The 17,983-nt window shown below is 44.7% G+C and overlaps 1 protein-coding gene across 1 annotated transcript in view; it reads left to right on the top strand.

Moving 5' to 3' along the window:
- The first annotated feature begins 554 nt into the window (after nucleotides 1–554).
- ELAPOR2 (endosome-lysosome associated apoptosis and autophagy regulator family member 2) overlaps nucleotides 555–17,983 on the top strand; it is a 94,787-nt gene continuing 77,358 nt past the window's right edge. The window contains exon 1 of the mRNA XM_056482183.1: nucleotides 555–886. Coding sequence (XP_056338158.1) covers nucleotides 758–886 — 129 coding nt within the window. The 5' untranslated portion in view covers nucleotides 555–757. The remainder of the gene's footprint in view (nucleotides 887–17,983) is intronic.

Raw genomic sequence — 17,983 nt, 5'->3', positions numbered from 1 at the left:
GGACACGGGGCATCCCCAGCGTGCGGGGAGCGGGGAGATGGGTGCGGGGATCCCGCCTTGAGGGGGGACACGGGGCATCCCCTGGGTGCGGGGAGCGGGGAGATGGGTGCGGGGATCCCGCCTTGAGGGGGACACGGGGCATCCCCTGGGTGCGGGGAGCGGGGAGATGGGTGCGGGGATCCCGCTCCGCCTGGCGCTGCCATGGACAGGGATTGGGGTGCCAGCAGTCAGGCGGGAGACAGCGGGGGATGGATTCAGGCCAGCATCCCACGGCAGGGCTGGGCAAGGGGGGAGTTCATCCCGCAGCGCCGCTGCCATCCCGGAGCCTATGGAAACCACAGGTTCCAGGCTGGGGATGCTGCCGTGCTCCCCGGCGGTGCCCGCGGAGGTTTTGGGGCTGGTGAGATGCAGCCCGAGGATGCTCCGCGCTCCCTTGGCCACGCCGGGGCTGGCCCAGCCTGGGCAGCGTGCGCCTGCGCTGCCAGCCTTCCTCCCCCCGCCGCTCCTCCTCCTCCCCCGTCGGCCGCCCCTCCTCCGGCTCTGGCGGTGCCGGCTGCCGGGCCGGCGGGGCCGCGCTGTCCGACAGCCCGGGGTTATGCCCGGCGGCCGGCGGGGCGCAGGGCCAGCGGCAGCCCGCGGCCGGGGCTCGCAGGTGTCCGGCAGCAGCGGGAGGCGCTGATCCCCCAGCACCCCCGGCCCCGGGAAGGGGTGCGCGGGCGCTCCGCGGCGGGGGAGGAGGAGGAGGAGGAGGAGGAAGATGCTGCTGCTGAGGATGCTGAGGATGCGGCGGGCCGGAGCGCAGCGGGGGTACCCGGGCAGCGCCTGGGTGTGCTGCTGGCTGCTGGGCTGGCAGGCGGCCGCCCTGCAGCTGCCGCCCTGCCAAGAGGTGAGATTTTCCTCCTCCTCTGGGTTTTCCCCATCCGTAAGGGCGGGTGGGGGGCATGCACCGGCTCGGGAGGAGGGTGACATCCCAGCAGGGGGGTGCTGGCGCTCCCCCAGCGCTGTCCGGGGGATGGCAGAGGGTCAGACCCGGGAAGGTCCCTTCCCTCTGCCGCGGTGCGGGGCTCCGGGCTCCGTGCACGGGAGAGCGGCTCCCTCGGCCCTGGGTCGCGAACCGCACTCCCCACTGCCCCTGCCCGTGTGATCGCTGCTCCCTTCCGTGCGTGGAAATTGTAGAGTCCCCCTCCAAAGGAAGGGGGCTCGGCCGGCCTCGCTGTTTTCCTGAACACCGTGTTGAATCAGCGCAAAGGTGGAGAGTAAGGGAGGGTTGGTGTGTGGAGCTGTCCCGCCCTCCCGGTGTTAGCTCGGTGTGTCCGGGGCTGAGCCGTGCGTGTGACACGGGGAGAGAAACTTTCTGTCTCTCTGCTGCTGCAAGAGGCCGAACCTGGGGGGAGCCGGTGTGTTCGGAGCAGGGACGCTCCGCACGGTGCGGGATGCGGGGCTCAGGCGGCCGGACAGGGATGCGCAGCTCCGGGTGGCCCCTGAGGTATTCCGGGGAAGGGACCTGGGCTTCATGAAGCTCTTTTCTAGGGTTTCCAGCCTCAGTCTCACATGCAGGGAAATCCTCTCTTGAAGAGCAAGTGAGTCTTTCCTGTGTTTTAAACCAGCAGCAGAGGTGAGAAGCATCACCATCCCAAACTGGTCCAGGTGGCCGGAGCTCTGCTCGGGCAAGCAGAAACCTCTAGGTGGGTTAACAACGGCCAGCCCCCTTCCTTCTAACCCCCTGCTATCCGAGGATGCTTTGCCACCACAGCTGCCCCACTTTACCCCCTGCAGCTGCTCGGTTTAGCAAGAGCTGATTTGTACATTCTCGGAGTGTGTTGGGGGTGAGTGACTGCAGCCAGGTCCTGATCCATGCTTGGAGGCTCTTGCAGTGTGGGACCTCCTCGGCTGGGGCTGCAGAAGATCATGTCTCCTTCCTGGGATGAAAGAGAGCATTTCTGACCTGGGGAATAGTCTCTCTTTGCTTGTGAAATTTCCTTGTTGTAGCAGAGCTCAGTGCTAGTCTAGCGTGGGAAATCTTGCAGTAGGGAGAGGTGATGTCTGGCAAATCAGTGTCTCTTTTGGGCATGTTTCTACTAAATGTTGATCATTCTCAGGGCATGTTTTTTCCTAAATGTTAGTCATTCTCAGAGAGAGGAATTTTTGCTGCCACCTGCTTTAAGTTACCTATCTCCCTGTTCAGCAAGTGAAGGGAAACAGGCACTTTTAGAGCTGTTTTTATCCTAAAATCTTTGCTTCAGAAATGTGAACTTCTGAAGATGGTTAAAGGTGAGAGCTGAACCTGTGCAGTGGTACCAAAATGTAGAGCTGGCATTTTGAGTATTTTGCATTGGGCTTTAGGTGTGCACATTTTCTCTGGTGCCCCACTCCTGTATCCCTTTGGATCTGGACCTGTGTGCTTTTGCTTTCTTTTCAGAGAGGCTAAAAATGTTGTTTTACTTGACTTGAATGCTCTTTGAAACAGAGACAGCCCTCACCCAGATGGTTAAAAAGCTGTGTGTTGCTTGTGCTGGGGTGTGTGCAGCCATGAAAGTGTGTGTCCCAGGAAATGTAATTACAGACGTGTCTGGATGGAGACAGAGGGGAAGAAAAAAAGAGCTTACAAAGAGCCAGGATAGCAGATGAACTGCTTTACAAAAGGGAAGAAGGTAATAGTTTTGTCTCAAAATGTTGCCATTTGCCCTAATTCAGTCCGATTGGAGTGACCTGGGTGTATTGCCATTAAAAACACATCAGCTCCCGGTGAGATTGACTCTGATCTGGGCAGACTCTCACAGAAGCTGTGCCATAAGAAAGCACAGCCTGTCAGAGGGTATTGCAGTCCTTTTAAGACTTGGTAAACATCTTTTGTTTTATACCCCGAAGGTCTAAGAAGCACAAGGCTTAATGTACTGACAGGTAGCTCATTTTCAATCTATAGGGGATCCTTCTTTAGCAGCACTTTCCCCACTCCTTCCTTGACAACTTGTTTTTTTTGTTCCCTCACTTATGACAGTTACAGATATCTGCTGGTTTGTGAGATTTCTGTGCTGGCACAACATTTGGAGCAGTGGGATCTCTGGCTGTGCCTGAGGCTCCTTGGTGCTCTGATTACATAGATAGTAAAATAATAATGTCTAGCAATGTCACTTTGCAGAAACCTTTTTGTCATTGACTTAATTTGTCAGGGACTGTAGCAGTTCAGCACACTGGACTTAGGAGGGGTGTGTTTGTGCTGCAAACCAAAGGCACAAGCAGCTTGAAAGAATGTTCCTGTGAGTTTTTGTAGTAAATTGATAGAGCAATAAGGTTCTGGCACAGCAGTGTTCAGTCCAGGCTGTGATGGTCATTCACACTGTGAGCCTCCCTGAGCTCCCCAATGCCAGCAGCAAATTGTACATTCCAAGAGATGGAGGCAGGCTCAGCTTGGATGGCTGGGGCACCTCTGGGGTACAGAACCTGGGGAGACCCTTTGTTGGATGTACCCTGTGCCTCTGGTGACTTGGCAGCTCAAATTAGGACAGTGGATGAAGAATAAATGCTGGTGAATTCTTTCTGCTATGCCAATGATGATTGGGGTACTCATGCAAATATTTCATGTGTTGCATAAATTATGACTTTGAGTGAAATTAATGACACCCATGCTTTTCACTGCAATTAAATACACATTAAGCTGTTATGTTGGAAATAATGAGATATTCATGCCAGTCTCCCCGCTGCTGCAGTGACAATTGTTGTTATATGTTATGTTCCAGTGTTTGATACTTTTTCTTTTCTAAACTTTTCAACTGAATAGGTATCCTTCAGCTTTCTCTTAGAGATTTACCCAAATCAGAGTAGATTTTGCTTTTAGGACATTTGATACTCAGCCTAAATGGGTCTTTTCTTCATTTCATCTTTCCTTTCCCGGTGTTGATTTGCAATAATAATAAAAAAATTGAACTCACTGACTTTTCTCTTAATTCCCATTCAGCCAAATCGCTTTCAAAGAGAGATACAGAGTATCCTGCTGGCAAAGATGTTTTCTTTCATACTCCTGTTGGAGTCTCAGTTATTATGCAGATTGAGACATGCCTTCGACATTGATAATAAATGTGATTCTGATACATTGAAGGGTTTACCTGCTGGTTTCAGTAGACAGGCAAATTAAAGGGTAATGTTAAATGGTTTCTTTAAGGGAATGTATTTTTGCACTAGTCTGCTAGAATGCTTATGGAAGAGACAAAAACAATATAAGAAATATTCTTGGAAAATGGAAGAGTCTTTTATAAAATCATTTGCAAGGCAAAGCCAAAGAAGTCTTAAGAATAAAGGGGAAGCATGAACTTGAACTTAGGTTAAGTAAGGTGGATTTGGTGTGTTGAAATAGTGCCAATTCTCATGATGAGAAAAGGTTAAAAAATGGAGTACATCTCAGCTATGTGTGAAGTATTTTAAGTATATTAGCATGTTAAATCAGGATACTAGGTACTGAGCTAAGCAGAGTGGGAAGCAATGTGAAATTCTGCCTTTGCATGCAAAGGATGGAGAGGGGATGTGCCAGTCGTGGAAAGGTGTTACATAAGCCAGCATCCCTGTCACCAAGTGCACATGGCAGGAGTAACAGGGATGTCTGCTGCCAGCAATCTGAATATCTGAAACACTCTTGTGTTGCAAGGGAGCTGTACCTGCTTGGGAAGAGGTTTGGGGTCGTTGCAGAAGGTTCTGTAGAGGCAGCACATGTGCTGATGGTGAAGCAATTTGGGTGGGTGGGTGATTAAAAGAAAAAGAAAAGAATAAAACCTGTCAGAGTGGTTTTGTGCCCTATCATTAGTACTCAGGAACCGTGAAGGCTGTGTTTGTTCTACAGCTGGCTAATGAGCACACAGTGATCACTGCAAAGGGTGGGGCTGTCTAGGTAAGGAGGGAGTGACTTGACAGAGCAAGGAAAAGAGGAACATGCATTAATGCACGGGGCAGAGAAAATTAGTGAGATGCAAATCTATAGGATAAGGTAGAAATAAAAAGGATTTTTGTGCACTTGAAAGGCTAAATGTTTTTATTGTTAAAAGGTAATAATTTATTATTTTTATGTAACCATAAACAACCTTTGGGTTGATCAAATACAACTATTTGATCTCTGAGATTAATTTAGTCTCTGTTGGCTTTAAAATCTCTGAAGGGATTAGGTAATTTAGGAAGGAATTCTCCTAAATTGGTTTCCTTGCTGCCCCTTATTGATACCTTTGTCCCTTTCTCTGAAGCATCTGCATTTGCTATTTTGGCAATAGGACAGGTGCTACTTATACCAGCTGCTGGGATGATCCAAATGTTGTATTCCCTAATTTCTAACCACCTTGAAAGCTATTAGACACTTAGTCTATGAACAATTCATAGCCAGCAGAAGAGGCTGTGGAAAGATTCCTGCACAGACCATTTTATTTCTTTCATGTCTTGCTACATGGAGTTTGTCTTTGGGGGGAAAGAGAAATATACAGCTTCCATTTTCCATGGTGATGAAAGGTCATAAAGATGAGGAAAGAGGAGCAAAAAACAGGCTACAAAACTGCTGACAATGAAGTCGATGGAGTGGAAACGTGCACAAAAGGTGAGGAGACAGATGCTAAAACACAGGTACCACAGCAGAAAGCACATGAGCAACCAAGGTGGGGGAAGCACAGGAGAGACTGGTGAGGTGTCAGGAATGAAAACCTGGAAAGGAAGACAGATGCTGGCATAAAAACTGGATAGTGAGCCATGGTTGTAATGATTCAAGGATAAGAGAATTAGTCATAGTGGAAACTGCTGTAACAGACCATAAACTCAAAAGAGTAGTAGCCATTAAACCAACACAAGATTGCATTTCTTCCACCATCAAATATCACTGGATCATTCAGGGTGGGATTTGTCATTTATAAAGAAGGCCATGGTTTTATTTTCTCTTTTTCTTCATAGGTTGAGGTTGAGTGCAGGTGGGAGCTGTGCTGGTTTTCCTGACACATCCATGCATTGTGGAGTCAGGACCACCAGCCAGCCAGGGGCCAGGATGGGTTTTTGGAGGGATTTGGGCTGTCAGCTGCCTCATCCAGGCTGTGTTCTCCACCAGGTGTTGGTTGGGAAGGCTTTGGCAGTGCTGTGTGTTGCTTTATGCCAGGTGATGACCTGGGTTGGAAATGCTGGAATCACCTGCTAAAGGAAGTGGTAAGCACCAACTAAGTAAAAACAAAAAATTAGAGAAGAACAGATAAAAGTTGGTAGAAAGAAAAGTAGCCTTGAATGCCTCATACTTGAGATAGGAAAGAAAGAGTGTTTGGGAACAAGCCCCACATATCTCCCAGATGGTGCCAAGGTTTTCCTAGGGGCTGCTGCTGTGAAGGTCCCATGCTGTTATCCAGCATGGCCACATCTTCTTCTTACCCCTGCTTGGAAAAGAGTGTTCCACTCACTACCAATTGGTAACACCTTGGGTCTTACCCTGGACCTGAAAATGGGTTTAGATTTTATTGTTGGTACTGGGAACATGTTGGTTTTGAGTCTTTTGAAAACAAAAATCTCTGGTTTTGAAGAAGAGAAATGGATAAACACTTTCTTTTTTTTTAAATTTTTTTATTTTTTATTTCTAACAACCATCTTTTAAAGCAAGCAAACAAACAAAACCCTTTCAATTACAAAACATTATCTAAGTCTCATAATGACCTTGTTTCACAAGCACTGTGATACTCTCCTTGATAAATAGTGCCAGACAGTAATCACTGTGCACTTGGGACAGGGCTTAGAGCTGATTTAGGATATCTAGGACAACATGTGCAGCTGAGCTTTGTGTTGGTGCTGATGATCCTGTCACTGTGCTGAGTCAGAACTAATGCTGATTCAACTGCAAACTCACCTGCCAAAAGGAAAAGACATAAATAAATTAAAAAGCCAAGAGAAAAGGGTGATTGTTTAGCTGGGAGAGTGGCAGAGATGACTCAGTGTTTAGGTTCTGGAGTGATAGAAGTCATACAGGAGGCCTTGGGACCTACTCAAGGGCACAGGTCTGGTCTTTATTTCTAGAACATAAAATTTTGGTGGGGTAGAGCTAGCCTGAATTTACACTGAGATAATGACAAGGGGATTGTTTTTCCTGATGTAGGAAGAAGAAAACGAGAGCTGTGTGTTAAAGGTGTGAAAGAGCTGATGCTCTCTGTTGTGCTTTGACTTAAGAGATGCAAGTGCTGTCCCTCCAAGGAAAGGTATTTGCTGGCTGCAAGACATATTTAAATGGAAAAAAATAATAATTCCAGATGACAGTGTATTCCCAACTAGAAAATTTCTTTGACATTGAGTTTTTACTGCTACAAAGAGAAGAAAAATAGCTCATCCCATTGATATGGGATTAACCTCTCTTACCTGTTAGTGGTTTGTGGTCAAGAAATGCAACACACAGCAGAGGTGATTTATGGTGATACTTGAAGACTATTGGAAAGTACCTACAAAAAGTGACAGGAGCTGTTATCTGGTGGTGAAAATGCTGGATAGCTAATTTTTCATTTGGTTAGATTTTGTTCCACCTTTGAAGTACAAATATTTTCCAGGGATAATCCTCAGGAAAGTGGCTCAGGGTGTTTGGGATTGGTTAAAAGGCTGTGCCCACCCTGCCAAGAACAGAAACATCAGGAGAAGATATTCCTGTAAACAAGATGAGCCAGTCCATGAATGTGAGCAGATCTCTGGCCCTCTTCTATTTAGCAGGGTAAACCCAGTCAAAAGAGCTGTTTTCTAGATGATAATTACCAATGTGGGTTACTAGTGCTAATCTTATAATTCAATTTGATGAAAAACCCCTGCTTTAGGGAGAGGGTGAACTTTCCCTCTGAGGGTGGAACTGACCTGAACTTGCTTAGAGGTGTTTTTGAGGTAATGAATATGGTCAGAAAATTCAAATTAGATAACCAAGCCAGAGGGAGGAGCAATGGGGAGTGCAAAACCTGGGGATGCCATTAACATAATTGCTGCTGGCTTGATAAAATACAATACATGTTTAATAGTAGAGAAATCAGCCTGTAAACTGATGGTAGTGTCACAGAAAACTGAAGTGCACAAGGTGGTGACTGCTAGCAGCAAACTGAAGGGTAAAGGTGATTTAGACCTGAGATTTGACTCTTAAAGTGTTAATTTCCCATGGTGTTTCCTGTGGTGTATGAAATCCTTCTGGTTTTGTGTTTGCCCTCTGAGGTTTCATAAAGGAAGACCTTCACACAGGCTGGTTGTGTTTTATACATAAAGGGGTGGTGCTGTGTCTTTGGAGAGATGTACAGCAGAAATGGATGACTGCTGGTTTTTCCCAGGCTTTTATATCCATGGCTCCCTCCTGCTGGCAGGTCAACAGTGCTGATCAAATGCTGCTTGTTTCTGGTAAGCTGCTTTTTGTCTCCAGCTCCGTGGCTCACTGAAGCAAATGAAGTAAAGAAAGAGTTCCCAAGACAGTTCTTTTCTTCTCTCTTTTGTTTGTTCTTATTTAATCCAATTTTTTAAAAATTCAGACTGCTCTTGAAAGGAAAAAAAGAGAGGCTGTAGCCAGACCTCTTTATGGCAGGATTCATGCTTGCATGGAGGGACTATGAGCTGATGTTCATCTCAGGGATGCTGGGGAAAGGCTGCACGATAGAATTGGAGTGGGAAATGATTCAGCTTATCATGCTGCACCTTCCTCACAAGCACCTGCCCTGCAGACCTGCTGATGAGCAGCTTGTGCTGCCTTGTGATGAATGTCAAGTGTCCTGATTAGTAGGAGAGTGGTTCTCCCCTAGAGCTGCTCCAGTAGCAGCTGAACCCAGAACTCTTCTCTTACAGAAGAATCTGACAGGATGACTGTCAATTGATGCCTGGTTTTGATGCTGAATATAGGATACACCAAGGCTCTGAATTCTCCTTTTTTCAGCTGGAAGCCCACTGTTCTCAGTGTTAGCCTCTGCACAGTGAGGCAGTAGATCCAGAGGCATTGCTCTATCCTGCACCAAAGGAACACATCCTGTTAGAGTCAAGCCATCCTTCAGGGATGCACTGACCAAGTATCACAAATAGTGCAACACTGAGCCCTGAACTGCTACTGAAATAGCTGTGATCAATGATCACACTCCCATTCACCCCAGCTAAGAGGAGGCATAATGTCAAAAACAATCAATTCCTCTATCTTTTTGTTTTGCAGTATTTTTAATGGCACTTAAAGCCAACTCTACTTAAATGTTTGCTGGCTCCTCTGAAAAGTCATTGCTTTGCAGTTCCAGCTTTTAAATTAAAAGAATCCCAAACAAACCAGCTGGTTTGCTGCATTGCCCATTGTGATACTGACCTGCAAATCTCTTGAACTGCTTTGCTAAACAAGGGAAAAAGATTTCCTTAAAGCCTCATCATGTGGTCATGCAGGAGTCACAGCTTCCGTTGAAAAATGTGGGAGAAAAGTTGGCTCCTCAGTATTGAAGAGCTGAAAATGTGAACTTTGAAAATCTGTAAAGTTAAATGAAGTGGAGTTAAGCTGTATAGTGTTTTAAGGTCCTGTGGCACTTAAATAGGTTATATGAATTTGATGGGGTGGAAGCAATGATGCCTGACTCAAGGTTTTGGGAGGCTTTATGTGGCTGTTACTGAAAGTACAATTTGATTAACAAACTTTGACATTATTTAAATTTAGCATCTACATTGCAGATAGTCTAATGGGAAGATCCAGTAGTGCCTCATTGGGCACTACACATGCTAGAAATAAAAATAAATTATTGGGGCAATGATCTGCTCTCAGTATCTAGCCTGCTGAAGAGGACAGACCCAAAGAGCTCTGGTCCCTGAGCTGTCAGTGTGCTCCTGGCATGGATTTGCCCATGGAAGCTGGCACAGGATGGGACCCTGCAGCAGAAGCTCTGGATGAACTCCACAGGAATCCTGCAACTGGGCAGTAAAGTTGAGTGGAGGCAGTTTTGTCATGGGATGATGGTAACTGTGTTAGGAAAGCACTTAGCACCCTCAAGGTTCTTCAGGACAGCAGAAAATCAGTGTGAAGAGACCTTGCTCCAGTGATGCATGCATTGTTCAAGCATGAGATCTTGATGGTGTGGAAGTAACACAGGGCAGAACAGCATTTGTACCACAAAAAGAACTTACCTTGCTTTTAATTGTACAACTTAGGCACCTAGCTTAACCTAAGTATCTGGCAGAGACAATCACCACTCAAGATTAATATTTATCATCCTGAAAGAGATTTTTCTGCTGAATGTGCCCATTTTCTTCCACTGGCTGCAGAGGGATGCTGGCTTTTGCCAGGTAGATGCTCAGCTTTTAGTTACCTGAAGTAAAATAAGGACCCATCAGTAGAATCAGTCTCCACTGTGAGTTGCATTAGCTGTTACACAAGCTACAAGGTCACTCTGCAGCACTGTAAGCTGCAGGGGTGAGGGTGTTTTGACAAGGCTGGGACATCACAATGCAGCTAGGTCTCTGCAGTGACCTAATTATACTGGAGAAGGGATCTGAATCTTTGCCTCTGAACTGCTGAATTAGAAGGGAAGCACAGCAGGAGCACAGTCTTGGTCCTTAGTTCTGGAGAGCTGTTTGTGAGCCAAGAGTTTTTATTGCTTTGCTTTGTAGCAGCTTCTTACCTAAGGTGCATTATCACACAGCAGAGTGCCTTCCTATTCAGGGAATAATTATCATCAGGCTAAGGCCAGGGTAGATTTCTGTATTAAACATGCAGGATATACCTATGTCTGTCTGTCTGTCTATCTATCTATCTATCTATCTATCTATCTATCTATCTATCTATCTATCTATCTATCTCTAGACACACAAGCTAAGCTTCCCTGTAAGATCAGCTTGTAATTTGTCAAAAGGCCTAGAGCTTGTATCTGTATTTAATTTCCCACTGCAAAAGGGTAGCTGCAGGATTTTTTCTGGCTCCCCATGTGTGTGGTTACAGGCTGGCTGCATTGCCCAGGCAGGTAAGCCAGCTTTGAATGCATTTCTTTCTTTGTGTCCTAGACTGGGTCATATCTCACAGGCACAATCAGGAGCAAGGCACAGCTGAGGAATTGTGCCTGAGCAGAGCCTTGATCTCTCCCTCCTGCCTTTCCCCCAGTCTGTGGGCTGATGAGTTGCTGCTGATTGATTTGACTGCTGCAGCCCTTGTGATAACACATTACCCTGCCCCTGGAAAAGGGTTTAATGGGGCTATGGACAAAGCTCTGCCTACTGCTGTCATGCCAAGCTCATCCCTCACCAGGCCTTGGTTGGATGCAGAGGGAATCTTGCAGCTCCAGGCACTCTCTAGCTAGAAATGCTAACAAATTTGGATTTGTAGCTGTCTAAGCTTCCTTAGCCCTATGGGTAAATCTGGATTTCAGGAGAATTGTGCACTGAGCAAGGCTTGGCCAGACCCTGCAACTGGAGATCTTTTTAACTGGAGGCAGCAGCACAGACACAGAAAAGAGTCCAGAAGCTGAATGCAGCTGATGGCAAACTTAAATCTAAGATGTGTTTTCTCCCCTCTTTACTTAGCTCAGGCTGCCTTGGGCTGCTAGTTTCTCCTTGGTTATATTTATTAGTTATTTTTGCAGTGGAAATGGACTCTGTGGGCTTGGAGACAGCCCAGGAGGGCAATACTGGATGAGGCTTGCTCATAAGTGTACAGTGTTACATATTTTTTTCTGTCAGGCTGTGATTTAGGATATTGCTTTGTTCAGGGAACAGGGTTATTTCACATAAGGCAGTTAAGTGCTCACAAAGGGCTGGTCCTGTCCTGGGATAAGTGGCTCCAAGTCAGGCAGAGGTTCCCAAGCTGAACCTCCCAAGCATGACGTGCCTCTAGTGTTAGAGGTGTCATCAGTCTCTATTTTGTCTTTCTTTTTTCCCTCAAAATGGAATATTCATAAAAACATACAGCATTTCCAAACTTGAATATCGACGAAGATTCAGCTAAAAATTGTAAAGAAAAAAAAAAGTCTTATTTGCTATGGGGTTGTTTTTTGGTTTTTTTCCCCCCTGTTTGAAAATACTCAGCCATCTGGTCTGCAAACAAGTAAAATGCTGAATGATATTGGCAGCAAAATATCTACTGAAAAACAATGAATGGGAGAAGGAAACAGTTCACAGTCTTTTGCCTGTAGTCAGTAGCCTGGTGGGTTTTGTTTTTGCAATATTTTTTTCCACAGAGAAGACTGCTGGATAAACTTTGTATTTGTAAAATAAAGAACCTGGTAATAATCTTCATATAAGTAAATGCAGCTTTGGAAAAACCTAAAGTCAATGAAGTTATTTTTATTTTTACTTCCCCACTATGATTAATTAGGTTTGGCAGAAGAAGCACCCCTTTTCTTCATTTTCAAAATGCTTACTTCATAGTGTTTATATAAATGCAGTATTGTATATTAGTGAAATAGAATATGTAATATTGTATAGAAGTGTAACAAAGTCCTCCCAATAAACATGTGTTCTGTCAAGGTGACCTTTGGCTAAAATGATGTAAGTTGGAGTGCAAATCACTTGTTTTGACACAAAACTGTCCTTTACTTGTAGCTCTTCCTTTGAGAGGAGAGGATTGGTAGAGGAGTTTTTGGGTTGGGGTAGCATTCCCTTCCACACTGAAGGTTTAGTTCACTGATCCTCTCCCTGGCTGTTCCTAAAATTCAGCCCCTGAGGAAGTCAAAATCTGAAGGGGCCAAGCTGAGCCCAGAAATGAGCCAGACTCACCCACCCCTGTGGAGAGTGGCTGTTCTTTCATACAGCAGCATCTCTCAAGAGAAAGGGAAATGGGGAGCAAATGCAGAGGAGGTGACAGGACAGAAAAATGATGCAAGATCAGATGAGTGAGCATCACCCAGGCTTCCCTCTAATAACTGTGTTGTTCCTTTTCTAATAATTTTCTGGTGCCTGCTATGAAAAATTCTTACACCTAATGGAAAGTGATAACCAACAGCAGAGGGACAGGAAAGGAAGCTTTGCAAAATGCTCCTGCATGTGCCTGCTTTTAAGCACATGAATTATTCCTCTGAAGTTTGAAAAGGAATGCTTATTTAAGATGAAGTTAAATACCATCCTGGATTAAAGTCAGGGAATTCTGTGTATTAGAGTCAATTGTCTGACATAGCTGAGATATATTATTGAATTTAAATATTTTGCCTCCAGTAAATTGAGGATTTTGCTTTAGGTGCAGTGTTGAAAAAAAAGCACATTGAATTTAAAAGGATATTTAAACATTAAGTCAGTTTGGTGCTCATTTCATGTTCTTTTGTGGGTTATCATAGAAATATTTTTTCTGTATATAATCTGCAGACATTTTAAGACTAACTAATGATGTCCTCATATGCTTTTAAAAGCAGAATTTGTGTAGCAGATTGGACAGGATGATGCTGTGGGACTGCTACTGGAGGGGAACTGCAATGAAATGGGCCATGTTGATTCCTCAGATGATTAAATCTGGCCATAGTTCAGGTCCTCACAGGATTAAAGCTGGCAACTTGTAAAATATTGTTACCTTTATCCTCCTCTACAGAAACCCCCTGGGAGCCCTGTAAGGATGAGACAGTTTGGCAGCAGAGAACTGAATCATGGAATCACATTTTCCCTATGGACACTGTAATTGCAGAAGTTAAACCTGGTTCAGAGCAGAGGCTCAGTGAGGAAGTGGCTGTACAGAATGAGAGGCACAAGCTCTTGGATGAACTTGCACATGCCCAAAAATATTAATGTTGAGCTAAATTGTTCACTCAGATTGGAGGAGCCTTGTAGATACATATGCTATAGTATTTGCCTTGACATTTGCTCCATCTGGCTCATTTTTCTCAAGTACATGGATAGAATTTCCCCACTATCAGCTCAGGTCCTCATCTGAGGTAAGTTATTTTGTCCTACTCAGCTGTTTTATATCTGATGTAGTTCTAGTTTGTGAATTCTACACACCTCAGGAGCACCCAAAGTGAGGGTTTGGCTGTGTCCTTTATTTTGGGATTGTAGAAAGGGATCCAAATTTATCCTCCTGTCTTGCATCTGGTAAAGAGAGGTTATGACCAGGTGTGAAAAGAAGTGAGTTCATTTGGCTGGTGCTTCAGGAAGTGGTGAAATTTAGCATTGTATTGGTGTTCAGAAGGAGAACAAGGACCAGAAATAAAAAGGAAATGTTGTCTTGGGAGATGGAAAACTCAGTGCCCAAGGGAAACCTGGAGAAACCTGATACATCTGTAGGGTGGAGACTGCCTGGGTCTGCTTGCTGTCCATCTCAGGTCTGGGACCTCCTGACCACTGAGTCACAAAATGATTTGGGTTGGAAGGGACCTCAAAGATCATCTGGTTTCCTCTGCCATGAGCAGGGACCCTTTCATTAGACCAGGTTGCTCAGGGCTCCCTCCCAATCTGGCCTTGATGACCTTGAATCCTCCACAAACTAAAGCTCAGCAATTTTTTGCAGTGGCTTAATTAGAGCCACTTGGGAAGCTGCAGGTACCTTAGGTAATTGCCTTCTTGGGATTTGCTTCTGAGCTATTAAATGTTATACCCTGAACCCTTTCTGTGCAGATTGCCTTCTGAATAGATAACAGTCAGCAACATCCATGCTCTAAAAACCAGAAGCTTCTCTTTTCATTTATGAGTCTTAAGCTCTGAATAGCTAGGAATAAAACATCAAGGTTGAAAAGGAGGAGGAATGAATAAAATCCAGCATATTAAAAGTTATAATTAGAACTGTGATCAACTTTGATACTGTCAGGCCTGTTCGACTGTAATAACAGAGTAGCTCTGAATAAAAAGCTTCACCATATTGGTAGTGAGACATGAATCTTGTTTTAGGAGAACATTTTGGCTGGTTGCAGAGTGCCAGGGTGTGTGAGATACAGCACGTGGGTGGCATCTCTGGTGTCCATGTGCAGGCAGCGTTTGCATGAGGCGTGCTGTGTCCTTGATGTTTGTGAATAATAGGCACTAATATTTACTTTCCTGAAGAGAAAAGCTGGGTTTATGTGTATGGAAGTGACCTTGTGCAAACAGTTCTCTGCCAGCCCGTCTGGACTGCTCTGTTTGTGTGGCAGGGAGAGGGAGGGACCCCCATTCAGTGGGGACTGTCCATCTGTCCAGCACGGTGGCACTTGTGGAGTCAGTGTGTCATTGTCCCCTCTGAGGGCACTTGTTTGCTTTGTGCTCTGGCTGGTGAATACCAAGTGACAAAACAGAGGATTTAGTGAGCTTTCTCCTTTACAGTTCTGTAGGTAGGAATTTATGGCAGTGAGGGAGGGAAAACAATATAAAATCAAGTGTGAGGCACTATGTAGGTGTAGAGGAAGAGATCACAGGTGACCTTGCCCCTGATAAGTCACAGTTGTACTGATTACCAAAGAAAAGGAACAGCCTTGCCCCCAATGGGTCACAGCTGTGACTAATAAAGATAAGAGTGATAAAAGGGGTGGGTTGGATAGTTGGGGGACTTTTGGAGGCAGAGGACCTGGAGAAGAAGGACCTTGAGGAGGTAGAGGAGTCCTGAGGAAAGAGGAATGATCCAGAGAGACACAAAGAATGAAACAAGGAAGGGAGTTGGTGCTATGAGTGATCTGCTATGAGGTCAGTCTGGCTCTGATGGAGTCAGAGCTGCTCTTGGAGCCTGCAGTCAGAGCTGAGCTAGGTGACAGCTGTGTTCAGAGTCTGCAAACCAACACTTGCAGTCATATTATAGCATGGAATATCCAGCACTCAGAGTCTGCAGCTGGACCCTACAGACCCCTGCTGTAGTCAGAGTTAGGATGACTAAGCTGTAAAGAAGAATAAATCAGGGCCCTTTTCATGTTATTAAACAAGAATCTGTGTCTTGGGTTATTTTTACCCCTAATGAGAGGTCTGCTGCAACACACTACATCTCTTCTTGCCTTCTTTTTTGTTGCTGTAAAAAAAGTGTATAAGGGCTATATTTCCAGTAGTTAACAAAGCAGCTACTTAAGCCATGCATAGGATGTCTAAATATTGACAGTTAAGAAGTTGTAGCCCATTAATGCTATTTTTATGGACCTTCATGAGACTGAGAATATTGGCATTAATCCTGACAGTTTTTCCTTAAGCCTAACGTTTCTGTTGATGGATGATCTTTCAGTCTAGTTGAATTCAATAATTGCAGATTTAAGCCCTGAGAACCTACTCCAGCAAGGTGTTTTAGGGATTGGTCTGTTGGCTTTTTGTAAAGGTGTGCCCTGTACCATTGTGACCCTATTCTCCACCACCTGCACCTGCAGTGATCTGAAAACCTCTTGTCACAAAAAAAAAAAAAGTGAAAAAAGTGTTATTTTTAAATGCTTTTGTTGGGTATTGATATAGGGATTCCTGCTTTGGAAGAGAGACCCTCAGGAAAATCATTGAAAAGCCTGGATCTCCTGAAAATGCTGATCCTTGCTGTGTGAAAGCAAAGGGATACAAGGCAGTGGGGTGAATATCTGTAGGATTGTGTAAAATCACCGTGTATAGTGACAGTATCACTGAAAAAGTTTAGCCACGTAGCAACTTGTGTGCATTTCTTAAATTTAAAATACGATTACTTGTGCATTTAAATGTATGTAATAAAAAGAAAATAAAATCAGCAGAAACCAACCCGCAGTGTATAAATTTTAAATTGTGAGAATTTCATGTCATGAATATTAAAGAAGTGTCATGCATAGATTGGTTATAATAAAAGTAATTTTCAGTTTGACAAACTACATTTATTTGGCTGTAAAAATCTGAGGAAAATTACAAAAACTCATAGGAAGCTCATTGCAGTTAATGGAAAAATATTCACTTTGTGGAACTGGATTTAACTTGTCCAAATATTATTCAAATTTAGCTCACTGAAAAATTAAGATTTTCCAATCAGTCTTGTTTAAAACCTGTTTGAGAAGCAATAGAGATTTATCAGGCTTCAAGACCGAAGGGTTAAAAACCCCATAACCCAAAACCTGATGGCATAAAAAGAATCATTGGAATTTTTGCTTTGGTTATGGAGTTAACTCCATCCTGTGTGAATGATACTGAAGAACTCCCTGAGAAGAAAGGCTGGTCAATTGGGATGAAACCTCAATGTTTAGGGGGTAATTAGGTGTGAAGCAAGGTTTCACAAGAGTATCTGAAAGGATCAACCCCTTCTGCCTGTTCAGAAAGTACTGGTCAGGTTTTCTGTTAAATAAACCCCCAGTTTGAATACATGTGCAGCAGCATGCTTGGTGCTTTTTATTTTAATGGGCTGGGCTTCTCTCAGTGTGTGAAATTGAGTGGAATCATCTATCTGAGTGATGTTTCTCCAGTGGGCAGCACTGCCCTCTTTAACCTGCATCCCACCCTATCCTGCCTGGACCAATCCACCCTCCTCGTGGGCTTGGACCCCAAAAGATTTTAGTATTTCCTTTACTGGTTCAAGGGACTTTCACCAGCACACTCCTAGGAGAGAAAATGGAGAAGTGAGGAGAACTTAGTCACAGTGAATTCATCTTCCCAGAGGTTAATTTTCAAGAGGGAAGGCTCTGAAGTATTGGTTGGTCTCTTTTGATATTTGTAGAGCTTTGTGAGCATGAAAGGCTGTGAGTGCTTGGTGTTACAGTTCACAGGGACCACAGCTGACACCCTGTAGAAAGCCAGTGTGCCTCTGCCAAGTCTATTACCAGTGAGGTCTGGCTGTGGCTTATTGCATTTGACATCTTTTTACAAAGGATAAAGTGTTTTTAAGAATTTCGAGGAAGAACTGTGAGAAAATGATTGCAGCAATTTCTTTTCTCCACACCAAAGACAATGCTGGTGCTCAAGTAGCTGACCTCCTCCAAAGCAGTTGTTATTTAAGGGGAGAAATGGTAAAATCTGGCCTTATAATCAAATCCAAGGTGGTATTTAGACTGCAAAACCCTTTGAGAAAGGTCCTCTGGATCAGAAAGAGCAAGACCCTGGGTGGTTTAAGCATTATAATAGGATGAGTATCAGAAAAACACAGGATTGCTGCTGAGAATCCTGGAAGGCAAATCAACACATGGGCTAGCAAAATATTAGATATATCCCAGGGATT

The sequence above is a fragment of the Oenanthe melanoleuca genome, chromosome 1A (genome assembly GCF_029582105.1).
Source record: "Oenanthe melanoleuca isolate GR-GAL-2019-014 chromosome 1A, OMel1.0, whole genome shotgun sequence".
In the NCBI taxonomy this organism is placed as follows: Eukaryota; Metazoa; Chordata; class Aves; order Passeriformes; family Muscicapidae; genus Oenanthe; species Oenanthe melanoleuca.
The sequence above is the reverse complement of the archived record's forward strand: the minus strand, read 5'-3'. Positions and strand labels throughout refer to the sequence as shown.